At 38.4% G+C, this 14,319-nt stretch overlaps 1 protein-coding gene across 13 annotated transcripts in view; it reads left to right on the forward strand.

Moving 5' to 3' along the window:
- Positions 1–14,319, forward strand: part of MARK3 (microtubule affinity regulating kinase 3) — an 86,320-nt gene that overhangs the window by 6,052 nt on the left and 65,949 nt on the right. For 12 of the 13 annotated variants that reach the window (XM_089522605.1, XM_089522602.1, XM_089522603.1 and 9 more), the window contains exons 2-3: positions 5,873–5,911; positions 11,326–11,517. In XM_089522605.1, coding sequence (XP_089378731.1) covers positions 5,873–5,911; positions 11,326–11,517 — 231 coding nt within the window. The remainder of the gene's footprint in view (positions 1–5,872; positions 5,912–11,325; positions 11,518–14,319) is intronic. The other variant, XM_089522604.1, reaches the window with a different exon arrangement.

Raw genomic sequence — 14,319 nt, forward strand, 5'->3', positions numbered from 1 at the left:
ATATCCCTTTAGGCTTTGAGTTTTATATTTAAAGTGCTGAAGTTCCCAAGGTCCTATTATGGCAAGTCTCAGGATCACATCTCTTAATTGAACTTTTGGGTCATAAACTGGCTTCTTTAAAACGGTATCTTGAGTCAAGGGATTAATAGCTGAGCACAGGTTTCCTAACACGGGTCTCAGAACTTTGACCATTGGGTGTCCTTCTGGTTTCATGCATAATTACTAACAATGGCTATATGGAAAATGGACTTAGTTGGCACTTTTATTGATGATTCAGGCTTGACTATGTCTTGCTTTTTAGTTGCTATATTTACACTTCAGTGCTGATGTCAGGAAGAACTTGTTTTGATCAGTGAACAAAGTCACTGTGACTTCGATGTAGTAAACCTCATATGCAGACCACACATATCTTTGTTTCTTTTAAAAAATCCAGTGGTAGTGTTTTTGAACTATAAAATGTCTGTTTGTTCCCTCTCCTTTATATAGAAGAATAATTTCTTAAGGTCCTCCTTACTTCCTATTTGAGAACTTATATTTTTTTTCATTTTGTGTTAGTTGCCACTCTACCGATTCAAGCATCCGGATACTTCAAATTTTGATCTGTCCTAGGGTTGCCATAAATTGGAAATGACTTGACAACACACAACAACAACAAAAAACAACTTCAAGTTCAGAGTTGGATTCTTTACAACAGTCATAATAATCTTTACAATATGGCAGTGTTACAGTTTAAGTATGACACAAAGAAACAATTGCTACAACTGATGTAACTTAACAGGAGCTGAGTACAAATGAGGAGACAAATTGCAGTCTTTTGGATTTGGTGGTACTTAAAGTCTTTTGGCCACCAAAGCTTAACAAGCTGTTCTTGTTTCTGTATCCTTGGCATGATGATGGCCAGCTTTGTCACTCTTCTCCAGTCTGCAGGTTGGCTGTGGATGGGATTCTATATTTGGAATATGTGTGCTTGCTTTTGACCTACATGGTTAAACCTGCATGAGAAATACAGTGACACTGACATATTATAAGAACTGTTGAACACAAATGCTGCTGGTACATACCTTAGGTCAAGGATGAGGAAAATGTGACCCTCCAGAAATTGTTTAATGCAGCACCCATCATCCTTCACCACTGTCTTTGTTGGCTAGTACTGAGTTTCAGTCAAACAGCATCTGGAGGGTCATAAGTTGCCTGTGTCAACCTTAGCCTTTGGCCAGTCAATATTGTTAGTTTTCTGGTGATTTACATGTCCTGAAATTTTGTAAATTTTATGGTAGTTCAATTTCACCCCAGTTACATTTTAAAAAATGATTATCTTTAATGTGAAGAAAATTAGGATATGTGTCAAGATGATTGAGCTATTTGTGGTAAAGATTATACTTGCTCTGCTGGTTATCTTTTTAAACTGATTGTTGTTTAGTAAGTATGACCTGGTTAAAGTGGCCAATCAGTTTAACAGTCGTAGGTGCTATATAATTTGAGAGGGGGGGAACCTACTCACAGACTACAGTTATTGTGTTTGTGCAGTAAAATCTTTCTAAATTGTAATATGGCTTCAGTTTACAAGTTTCTGGATGCCTGTTTTGTCATTTCAAATGTCTCTTTAAAAAAAACCTGAGTTGCTTTATTTTCACATTGAGATGGATTGCAGTAGCCCAAGGTGTGTGTCTGTCTAGAATATGTTCCTTTGACTCTATTTTTAGACTGTTTTGTTTACAGAAGTACACTTGTCCCCATACCCAGGATATAGCAGCATATGAAGGAGAGAATATGTTAAATAATGGAAATGTTTAACTGAAACAAATAGTTTAATGCATATGGAAGAAGCAAAGGTAGCATTCCCTTTTTTTGGGGGGGGGTATATTTCATCAATAATCACCAATAATCAAATTATTCTGATGGAAAAATATACTGGAGATGAGGCCTAAAATCTATAATAGCAAATGATCAAATACTATATTGATGTTACGTAAGGTATGCTTACAGAAGCATTTTTCGGTTAGTTCAGAACAACCTAAGTGGTTGATAGATTGCTCCATGATTTGCAATAAATGATTGATTCCTGGTTCTTTAACAATAATAGGAAAAATAATATTTTCCTCAGTTGGCTGATTAGAATCTCTGAATTGCAATATCTCATTAGATTTGTACTTGTATATTCAGGCTTTCCCAGTATGTGGCCTGTGGGATAGTGGGGATCTGGAATTCATGATTTAAAAAAGTTCAAAAAGAATATCATCCCCCCAGGCATTCAAACAAGCATGAAGCCTAGCCAGGCTTGCTGTAGATGAGGAGACAATATTCACTGGAGGAAAAGATGCCCCACAGTTGGTAGAAGAGGAAATTTTTCCTTAATATTGCAAAACCTGCCGCTCCAACTTAAATGTATTGGGATAAACATATCCAAGGATATCCATTTAAATCAAATGTAGAGTTTTAGGATGAGTGCTGATGAGATTGTGAATTAGAGCACCAGCAGTTACAGGTTCAGTCTCCCTTATCCAAAATGCTTAGGACTAGGAATGGTTCGGAGTTTTGTTTTGTTTTGTTTTGTTTTTGGATTTCAGAATACCTCTATTTACGTGTACATAATAGTCTTGGCGATGGGAGACAAGTCTAAACACAAAATTAATTTATGTTTCATATACCTCTTATACTCATAGCCCGAATTCTGTTCATGAAACAAAGTTTGTGTGCATTGAGCCATTAGAATGCAACCCATGAAAAAAGTCTTGGTTTTTGGAATATTTTGAATTTTGGAATTCCAGATTTTTTTTGGGGGGGGGGGGCGCTCAACCTGTAGCATGCCAAACATAAAGCCTTTAGAGATTGGGTGTTCAAGTAGAAGCTCTCTATCAGGCCTTGATTGGTAGTTTCCTAGACATATAGGATGGGTGATTACTGGCAAGGGTAAGACTGGGAATGATTAAAGGGAATACTGTATTCACCCATAATCACTAGTTGGTCTCTTAAAACTATCCATAGTGCATGGAGAGGAAGTCCTTAGCAGCCCTAGAAACAGTTTGACTCTCCACTTTGTTATCCTTATAGGCTTAGGTTTTATCTCCTGGACTAGACAAATGCTTCTGATATCAGTTTTATAAGGAAAAAGTTCATACTGGTCCTAAGACGAGGAGTTTGTGTTATTACTATGTAGATTTTGGATAAACGAGGATAGGAACTTAAAATAAACATGAAGCATTTTCCCTGGCTTTTTAGACATTTCTAGGCTTTTTATGTCTGAGATAGATAATTACTGAAAGTGCCCTGCTCTGTAACTGATGAAGTTGAGTGTTGTGTTACATTGAATACTTTCTATGGATGATGAGGATGGATCTGAAAGCCCCAATATACAAGGGCTAAGCATGGAGTAGTTATATGCTGGGAAGCAGGCTTGGAAGGGTCAAAACATTTCATGGGCTGGTACCTCTTTCTTATAACTTGAAATTATTCCCAGACCTTTCTGAGATGCAAACCTAATGGGACCCTCATGTGATCACTGAACAGAAGTATAAAGATGCATTTCATCATATTTATTTGGAGTGGAAGATCTCTGTCTGTCAAGAACATAGCTTTCCACACTGTATTTGCAGGATTTCCTATAGTCTTAGACAGTGATTCCCAAACTTTGGTCCTCCAGTATTTTGGACTCCCTGAAGCCACAGTTGCATTGATTAACAGCCAGGAATTCTGGGAGCTGAAGTCACCACCTGGAGGACCATAACAATCTTCACTCTTGGGAGCCTGGGACATACCATTTATATACCATTTAGTTTCTTTACTGTAAAGAAATATCCACTCTCAGTCATAATCTGTCTGATTATAACAGATTTATTTATTATTTTTGTATACTTAAGTGTATAATAAAAAGAAAAGATTAAACCCTGTAATATTCCGTTAGAGTATTATGGAAAGTGAAATTTGCTTTATACCAAAAGCAGTTGCCTATGTTCAAGCAGAGTTTGTATTATGATCCATTTGCTTCACTTCTCAAACATCAGTGTGAATCTGTATTGTTCCAATTTATCTAATATATATCCTGCCTTTCCCTTGGTATGGGACCCAAAATTATCTTTATTATAATCCAATAAAAAGTGTAATAATATATAAAGTGTAATCTAAAAAGTGTAAAAATATATAAAAAGATTACTAATATGTAGTGCAACAAAGTGACTATACTGCTTCCTGTTGCCCCATAGGTTTTAAATACCAGCTGAAAAAATTAGGGAGAATTAGGCACGGAACAGACAGCCCTTTTGTGGCGTGGTGACGGTGTAGGGACCATGCGGCAACTACACGGTCCCTAACCCTAGCATGTACTGGTGGTGCCTCATGTACACTGGTGCCGCCATTATGATGTAATGGATGCATAGTGTCTGTGCGTCGCCCTGTGCTAGTTACGTAACAAGTGCGCCACTCAGACATAACTGGCATGGTGAACTTGGATGTAACTGCCGTGGTGGAAACCCCCCCCCCCCCGCTTTTTGCAGGTCCTTTTCCTCTGGAGTGAAGTTGCACGGTTTGGCGGCTGCGGCTTCCCTCTGGAGGAAAAAAGACTGCCAGCAGGTCGCCCTTTTCGGTCACTCTGTCCCAGGCCTTAGTCGACTTTCATGTTGCTGTAATTTTTTTGAAGGGAACAACATGAGTTGGAAAGGTGGCCACTTGGCTCCTGTCGAAAGCAAACAGTTGGGGTACTTCTGCTCAAAAGTGTTGTTACTTTATTTTCCAGCTAACTGAATGAAAACGGGTGAGCAAAGTGTGGCCCACAGACTCCATGCGTTTTGAAACTCCACCTCTCTACCTCTTTTCTGTCCCCAAACTTTTTTGTTCCCAAAATGTCCAGTGGGGATATGGGGACATTTCCACCATATTTTGCTGCTCCTTGGCCCCCTTTTTTGAAACTCCAAACATGGTGAAAATGCCCCTATCCTCCCAAAGGCATTTAAGGGCAATATTTTTCTTCTCTTGTTTTGCAGCAGCAGGTGCAGCCTTCCATAGTTACCCATCCCTGAATTTAAAAATTCATCCCCAAATAGCAGTAAAATCTTGGGGAATATTTTGGATAATTTCTTCTTTTGGAGATGGTACCTCCCACTACTGGTTACTTAGAGATAGCAATCTATATAGTGCAGGTTGTTGCTTTACTGTCCTATCTGTCCTTCAGGTTGTGGTTAGGGAAAAAACTGTGCAGAAGACAAGTGTGGATGTCATGTGGATCCTTAAGATGTATTCAGAATGGACTGCATCTGCTTGTATTTCAATGTCTGCTGCTTCACAACATAACCATGTGATAATATACTGTGTAGTAACAGTCTGCTTGAGTTTTGGGGTCTAGAGCTATTCAATCATATGCTCTCCAGAGAATATCATAAAAGTTATTTTGTGCAACAGAATAAATATTCTACAGTTCTGAGGCTTGATATTGGTTTAGTACAGTGTTTTGTATGTCTTGCTCAGCCTGAATACATGGGTCATTTCCAAACACTATTTCATATTTGGGTTACAGTAATATTTCCACAGTTTCTCTGCAGAATACAATAAATATAAGTACAGGAAGTAGATTCTTCTAAACTTGCACACTCTTTATTTTGTATATTTTGTAAGATTATTATTTAGTGGCTATAAAATTTCATGTCAATTTTTCTGTCTTTTAATGCTTATGTAAAGTACCAGAAATCTTGCAAGTTCTTATCTTCGGTTTTGTGCTAATGTATTACAGTACTGTAATAACTGTGCATGCAGTACCTACAAATTGAAAATGAACACAAGTATTTCTTTAGTAAAATTCCATTGCCACCTTGTCCAAATTTTTATTTTTGTTCATCTTTCTCTTCTCTTCTTGCTCTCGTCATCTTATTTCTTAATGAGAAAGGATGCCGGAACTTCAGTAGGGGAAAGCTTTTGTGAAAAGGTGGGTTATAAATTTTGTTTGTAAAGATTACTTATTTATAGCTTTCCTCTGTGTATATATGTTACCCAATTTGTTTCTCTCCTGAGTTGGCTGACTTTATTCCTGACCTTCCTGAAGATAAGATCTTATTCAGTTGCTGACACTGCAGTTGCTTGCGAAAGCACTAGCCCCCAATCCACTAGCGTTTCTGTAGACTTGGGTTGTTTTTTTTAAACTAGGAAAGACAGTGACACCATCACAAATTCTGTGATCCTTCTTGATTTTTCAGGATTGCTTCCTACTAGTAGTGAGAGACAGCTTTGCTTTTTTCCCCTCCTTATATTTTGCTGACTTCTCAGTGCCTGCCTACTCTTGAATCTGATTCTGGATCAGTTTTGCTTAAGGAAGGGTCTGAATAGACATGAATGAAGGCTTGACTATTTCTGTTTTATTTTGAAATTATATCTATTTTGGGGCTGTGTCCCCTCTGGCTGTGCACTGTCCTGTTTGGGAATCCCGGGAATTGTAGTTCATTGTGCCACCAGAGCTCCCTGACAGAGAAAAGTCTAAATGCATCACAGAACTACAGTTCCCAGAATTCCCTAGCATTGAGCCAGGGCAGTTAAAGCAGTCTCAAACTGGAATATTTCTGCAGTGTGTTTTGGACCTTCATTACCTTTCATTCTTCCCAGGGTAAAAGGGCCTTGTGGTGGTGTTATTGTGTGCCTTCAGGTCATTTTCCTGAAGCGACCTTAAGGCAACCCTATCATGGGGTTTGCTTGGTATGTTTCTTCAGAAGGGGTTTGCCATTGTCACCCTCTGAGGCTGAGAGAGTGTGATTTGGCCAAGGTCACCCAGTGAGTTTACATAGCTGAGCAGGGATCTGAACCCTGGTCTCCAAAGTTGTAGTCCAGCGCACAAACCACTACACCACACTGGTTCAAATTGACCTGCCATTTGCTGAGGATTTTCTTGAAAACTGCAACAAAGCCTGGCTGATCAGTGGTACCGAGTCTCAGGTGTGGGAGATGGGCGCCAGTCTGGGGACCCATCCAGGTTAGCCCCTTCATGTTTCCTGCCCTGTGAGCTCCTCTGTTCCATAATGTTGACTACTGAAACCTTTATAAATGCCCAAAATATTTTGATTTTCTTGTGAAGTAAACAGAAATGGTTCCTCCGCATGTCTTATGACTAATATACAGTGCTAAACCAAATGACCTTTTTTCCCTACCCTTTAATGGTACCCTCAAATCTCTTGCTCAAGAGGCAAAACCTGTTGATTAGGATCCCTTTAGAGCAGGGATGGGAAACCTAAGGACCTCCAGGTTCTGGCAAACTACCATTTCCGTCATGCCCCACCACCAGCTAAACTGAAGGAAGTTTTAGCCAGGCTCATAAGGGCTTAGCTGTAACTCCTCCGCTTATGGTGAATGCTACATGTAGTATCACCATAAGGTGAGTTGTATTGTGTTTGTTGTGTTATGGTGGCCTAGATCTTAGTCCTAACTAGAGTAGAACCATTAAGTCGGTGGGATTTACCTGCATGTTGACTCATTCAGCAAATGGTTTAATAGGCCTATTTCACATGGGGTGAAACAAATAAATCAACAAACAAACCCTGAATCTGAGGAAAGAGTTTTTAAATCAAGGCCCACCAGGTTGGGGAGTGGTGGATGGAATGATGTTGCACTGTGGGAGAAGGGACATGAACAGATGAAGTAACATTTGAAAATCATGTTTGTGGTTGGATAGCATAGGACAAATGAAATGATAAGGGTAAGAAAGTATATGGGGAAAGGTGGAAGGGAGAAAAAAACCCTACAAAGCTAAAAGATACACAGCATAGTTGGTGTATGAATGCAACTAACACTGCCAATTTGGGATATTTAGAACACTGCAAAGAATTCTTCAAATTCAGGTGCACTAAAGTAATTTCTGTGCAGCATATCTGATGGATTAAATTCTTGTGAGCATTTTTTTTTAAAAAAGTATTGACTGTTCTGTTTTGCCTAGGATTTTTTTGTTTTGGAGGTGGGGGGATTGAAACCATATGTCATACCCTCTGGAATGAATTGGATCCTGTGCAGTTGCTGTGATGGCTACCTTTTACTTATTATAAGACACTATAACATAGAAAGTATTGCATTCTGGTGAATGTATTTAGGTGTATGTTTGTAATGTAATAGTATCACAGCAAGATTATTGTTCCTGTTTACTTTACTCTAGTGTTTCTGCTTACATCAGTTAATTTTTCTGATTTTTCTAAGAATGAATGAATGAATAAAATCCTGTATCCTCTTCCCATTTTAGAACAAATAAATGAGACATGATGTACACTTATGTTGTATGCATCTCAACCATTTTATCACCACACATTGTGTACTTTAGTCGCTTCATATATTTTTGTTTTTTACTTTTAAGTACAATTGGCCCTCCACATTGGAGACTTTAACTTTTGCAGATTTGATTATTTGTGTTTTTGATCAATATGTTTTCTCTAGGTCCTACGTCGTAACTCTGCCAGAAGTTGACCATAGAGTTGTGCTGGAAAACCTAGAAGTTCTTAGAGATGACACTTCTCTAGGCATTTGTAGATTCTCCAGCTGATACTATTATCAACTTCTGGCAGATGTTCACCATAGAGTTGCACTGGAAGACCTGAAGATTCCTAGAGAGGTTCCCTTAAGTAAAAAGAATAGTGTTCTTTTATTTGAAGGTTTTGCCCCTTCATAGGGGTCCTTCACCCCTAACCCCAGCGAATGTGGAGGGACCACTGTACAGTATATAATTTTCCTTGATATAGAACAGGGGTAGGCAACCGTTTTGAGCCGGGGGCCGGGTTGCTGTCCCTCAGACAACTGGGGGGCCGAAGCCAAAAAATAAATAATTAAAAAATTAAAAAATATATATATATAAATAAACCAGGACAAATGTAGGACAAAATTTTCAAATGGAAGACACTTTTTTTTAAAAAAAAAATGGAGGACACATGAAAAAATTTGCTGATTTTTTAAAAAATGTTAATATAAATGCATGTTTCTGAGGCTTCTATAGACAATTGCCCCCCAAAGGCCCCGGCGGCAATTGGCGGCAGGACCAGGCTGGGGCCGGTCCCAAGGCCTTGCCGGGCCGCATCCGGCCCGCGGGCCGCAGGTTGCCTACCCCTGATATAGAACAGTGGTGGGCAGAGTACAGCCCTGAGGCCATGTGTAACTCACAGGGTTGGTTTTTTTTACTATCCTTGCTATTTTTTTTCTCCCCAAAACTGAATTGCCTCTTCCAAAAATAGCTGGGTGTGCAATCTATCTTTTATATAGGTTGCAGGGCGTTCTTGCATTTTTACCCCACCCTCATTTTTTTCAAAATGGAAAGTTAACTTCTGGTGACTTCCAGGTGGGGTTTTCTTTTGTATGTTTCTTTTTTTGCTGTTCTTGGAGCCCATTGAAGTTCCTAGAGGCCACAAAATGGCTGATGGACCTACTGCAGTTGTGCTTGTTGTTGTTGTTGTGTGCCTTCCAGTGATTTGGAAATTATGGCAGCCCTAAGTCAGACTGATCACAGATTTTTTTGGGGAGGGACAAGATTTGTTCACAGGAGGTTTGCCTTTGCCTTCCTCCTAGGCAGGGATTAGAACCCTGGTCTACAGAGTCCTAGTCCAACATTAAAACAGCTACACATCATGCTTGGCTAGTGGAGAAGAATTATGCATTTATTTTAAATATATTGAAAAGTGCAGTATTAAGCTTTCATTATTGGTGGAGGTCTAGCAAATCCAAGCTTCTGTTTCAACTTCTCAATTACATTGATTTTGAGAAGATATGGCTTATATTATACATTATTATTTCAGTATTGTTTGGTTTATGTTAACCTTCTGTTCCTTCATCTGAGGTGGTATGTGTGAGAAGGCTTTAAATTGTTAGTATAGTTATCTGTGGGCTGTGAGAGAAAATAGTGGTGATACTGTAGGCATTGCATGGATTTATTTAAAATTGATCCCTGCTGTGTAATCATATTTAGTCCTTAACATGTATTAACAGTGTGTTTAGGAAATACTAGGTTTATAGTCAAACCTCAGTTGCTGCAAATGTTGATTATATGATGTTAACAAACATGTTTCATGGAATCTTAGAAAAAGAGCTTAGTTGCAAGTAGAACAGTGTTCCATTGCTACTTCTTTTTATTCATCACCTTCATCAGTGCACATTATGCTTTGCAGAGCAAAAGAAACAAAAAGGCAGGCCCCTGCCACAAAGAGGCTGCCATCTAAATTTTACCAGTTTGTAGGGGAGTGAATGAAAGAGAGAAGCAAGAATAATGTGGCAAACAGGAAAAATGAACGTGCTAAGGGTAATGGAATGAATGTGAGTAAATTGGAATTACACACACCAAGGCTCTGTTTTGGTTAGAGATGTGGACCAAAACAAAGCCTAGCAAGTTGCATTGTGTTCAGGGGGCTTACTTCTAGTTAAGTGACACATGGGTCCAAAACACACTGCAGAAATAATCCAGTTTGAGACAACTTTTAACTGCCCTTCTCAATGCCAGTGAATTCTGGGAACTGTAGTTTTCTGCCAGAGGTCTGGTGCCACAATAAACTACAATTACAGTTCCCAGGATTCCTTAGCACTGAGACAGGACAGTTAAAAGCAGTCTCAAACTGGATTATTTCTGCAGTGTGTTTTGGACCATAACTGTATCTTAAGTGTCTGCCTGCTTCTGCCTGCATTAGTTCCTGCTCTAAATATTATCCTTCCCTAGATTTATTTTACCAAACTGTGAAATATATTATTCCAGAAACGCAGTAATTATCTTTCCTGATGAGATGAGCATTACAGGTCTTATATTTGAAGACTCTGGATAATATTGAGGAAATTTTGGTGGATTTGAAGTATACTGTTATAAAAAGTGTTACAACAGAGTATAATTTAAGTATTTTGAAATTAGTGCTGAATTGCTAATTCATAGTATTACAGTAGTCCACAAGGAATTTTGGCACGTTTTAACTTTCTAAAATTAAACTAAAAGGGGTGAACAAAAAGGGGGTCCATATTCTGTTTCCAGTTGTAGCTATTTAAATAGTTTTGTGAATCTACAAGGAGCAAAGCCTCCAAATTTCCTCTTTGCCTCCCAAGCAACTATTCTAAAGATTTAACTTTAGATGTCAAGGCTAAAATGTATGGACCTAAACATTTTTAATTAGTTTAGTCCTTTTTTCAAGCTAAGCCTGTGGCCATCGTCCGTATCTCCTAGTATAGCAAATGCCATGTCTGTTGGAGGTTGTATTAATTAGTACTTTGTGTGTGTCGTAAACTGTTGCTGCATCAGTGTCATAAACTCTTGTGTGTCGTAAACTGTTGCTGCATTTAATTGTGAATCCATGTTTTAGTTTATTGAGCTGTAGTTTTATCTCAAAGCTTTGTGTTTCTTCATTACAGCACACCTCTCATGGTGAAGGACGGCAGGAAGTTTCCTCTCGAACTAATCGCACTGGGGCCCGCTGTAGAAATTCTATAGCTTCCTGCGCAGATGAGCAACCCCATATTGGGAACTACCGACTTCTTAAAACGATTGGAAAGGGGAATTTTGCAAAAGTGAAACTGGCTAGACACATCCTTACTGGCAGAGAGGTAAAGTATGGGGCTACTATTGAAAACTAAAACAATTTAAAATAGGTTCTATGTGTGAAAGAGCAGCAAATTACATTGGTTTAGCAATGCCATAATGTATTTATGGCATTGATGTGATCCCGCCTCAATCCGCAGGGAGAGGCGGGAAATAGAATAATAATAATAATTATTATTATTATTAATATTATTATGACTTCTAAAAAATTAAATAAACCTGTGAATTTTGTACATTTAACAGACAGTGGATTCTATGCTTATAAAATGGGTACAAAACCAGGAATGGTTTAATCTGAAAACAATTGGAAAAACCCTGAATAAGATTTCCAAACTGAATTTTTGTACACCAAGGCAGAATAAATAGTGCTTCATTCAGAAAACTGCAGGAGCACTAGCTTATGGAAGCAATTTTTCTTTTGACATGTGAATTTTCTGTGCTCCATATCCATTCCCCATAATATTTAGCCTGTATTCCAGCTGTCTATGCCTTCTTAGTATATGTTGCTGGAAATTTATTTGGGTGATCATTTCTGCTAATTTCTAGAAATAAGCACATAAGAGACCTGCTGAATCATACTAGAGGCTTTTCTAGTCCAGCATTCTCACCACAGTGACTAGTCAGATACATGTGGGAAGCTTGCAAGCAGAACTTGGAAGGCAATAGCTCTTTCACTTTGTTGAATGCCAGCAACTGGAAATCAGAGGCATGCTGCCTCAGATCTTGGATGCAGCATATACATATAGTTAATATAAGTAGTAACCATTGGTTATCTGCTTGCTCCATCAATTTGACAAGTTGCTACATTGGTGGCTGTTGTCGCCAGTCCTTTAGTGTAGCTATGCTCTGTGTACTTCCTTTTGTCCTACCATTTAGCTTCACTGTATAACCCTGGATCCTTTAGGAGAAAAGAAATGTTTCTATTTTTCTTATCCATGATTTTATCAACTCTTCTCATGTCCCCCCACCTCGCCTTTCTCCCCACCTCCAAAACTGAACAGTCCCAAATATTATAATGATTCATCATGGGTGAGCTTCTCCAGATCCCTGATCATTTTCTGCATCTTTTCCAGGTCTGCAATTTCTATTTTGTTTGAAGGTATTTGTTTGTTTGATTTGTTTGAAGGTATTATGATACTCACTGTATTTTGATCCTGTTTCTGAGATTCCTAGCATGGAATTCACTTGTTCCACAGCTGTTCCGCCATCAAACCCCTAGGATATATTTTCTTGTACAGTCACTGCTGATGTAGCCTCATGTGAAATTAGGATTTGTTTCCCATATCTGCATCACTTTAACGTCTTCACATTAAAAGGCACTTGCCATTTTAATGACCATTCTGTAGTTTGAACAGTCCTCTAGTGCTGTTGGCAATCTCTATTCAGTTTTACTGCCCTCAGTAATTTGGAATAACCTAACTACTTACTGTAGGAATAGTTGCTTTTAAACTTGTAGGCTTTCTGGCAGTTGTTGGCTTCCTGTCAATTTATTTGCATAATTTATGAGAATAACATATACCTATGAGCATCCTTGAACTTTGTGCAGTAAGACGACAAATCTGGGCTGTCTGAAAAAACCTGTTACTAATACAAGAAATGAAGAAGCAAGTCTTAATAGCTTGATAGTTGACTCCTGATAACTCCAGAGGTTCTCACTGCTTGCTAGTGTGACATTTTTTTTATATTACTGTGATATGTACTTAAAAATACTGATTACTGCTGCATCCATCCCTACGTCTTTATATATGTGGCATTGGGCAGTCTTTATTAGGCTGTTTTACAAGGTTATTTTTGTGCTTATGAATTTAACAGCTCATTGTACTCTGGTTTTTTTAGCCATACAAGGGCTGTGCCTTAGCCTTTGTGGCATAAGTTATTGAAGGAGTAGTTGGATGAACTAATCTCCTGTGAAGCTCAAGAAATGTCTGTTTCATTCCAGACAGTAGCAGAGCAAACATCTTGTTTTCATCCCTTAAGAGTTTTGTTGTAATGTATTGTGAGTAATAAACTGATGGTCTTTGTTTTCATGTTTAAAGCTGTTGAGTAATTCCTGGTATAAAAAGCACCTAGAAACATAATGGAATTTAGTGCCTATCTCAGACAAGAGTGATAACACTGCTTATAAGGCAAAGCAACTCTTTGCAAACAGGCAGCTGTCTTGCACCAGTTGATGTTTCTGAGTAGCTTTGCATTTCAACTCCCCCCTGCCCGTATGTTACAGTTAATCCAGTCTGAAGGTGATAAAGCTTCTCTTCATCTTCTGAGCAACAGAAGGAGGTTGCATCTTGTCCTATTGTGTTGTCATTTTGAGGATGAGCTGGCATTGCTCTGTGGGGAAACTGTCTGTGTTGAACACATTGTAGAGAGTTGAATCAAGGGGAAGAGGCTTACTGCCCAGGGTGGGTTTTTTTTTTTTAAGCTGATTGATTGAGGCATACCAATAACATAACAGGGGAAGAAGAAATGAGATGTCATCATAATCTGCAAGTAGAAAGCATGTGTATGTTCAATGAAACATTTTTAAAGCTTTTGTCTTTTAAAACCTCCATATCAGACATATGCAGATGGATATAGTTGTTGGATAAGCAGAGAAGACAGTGTTAGAGGTTTATAAAGCTGTATGTGGTATGGAAAAAATGTATAGAAGAAATTGATTTTTCTTTCTTTTGCCAAAAACTCCTGAGCAAATTTAGGAGTTTTGAGGTAAGAGACAATGTCTTCATATAGGTTTTGAATTGGTTATTATTATTTTTTAAGAAACCACAGTTTTGTCTCTTCAGAAATCTCCAGTGAAAGAATGTCAGTTA

This window comes from Sceloporus occidentalis, unplaced genomic scaffold (assembly GCF_023333645.1).
Source record: "Sceloporus occidentalis isolate IW3139 unplaced genomic scaffold, rSceOcc1.0.p SCAF_4, whole genome shotgun sequence".
NCBI classification, from domain to species: domain Eukaryota; kingdom Metazoa; phylum Chordata; class Lepidosauria; order Squamata; family Phrynosomatidae; genus Sceloporus; species Sceloporus occidentalis.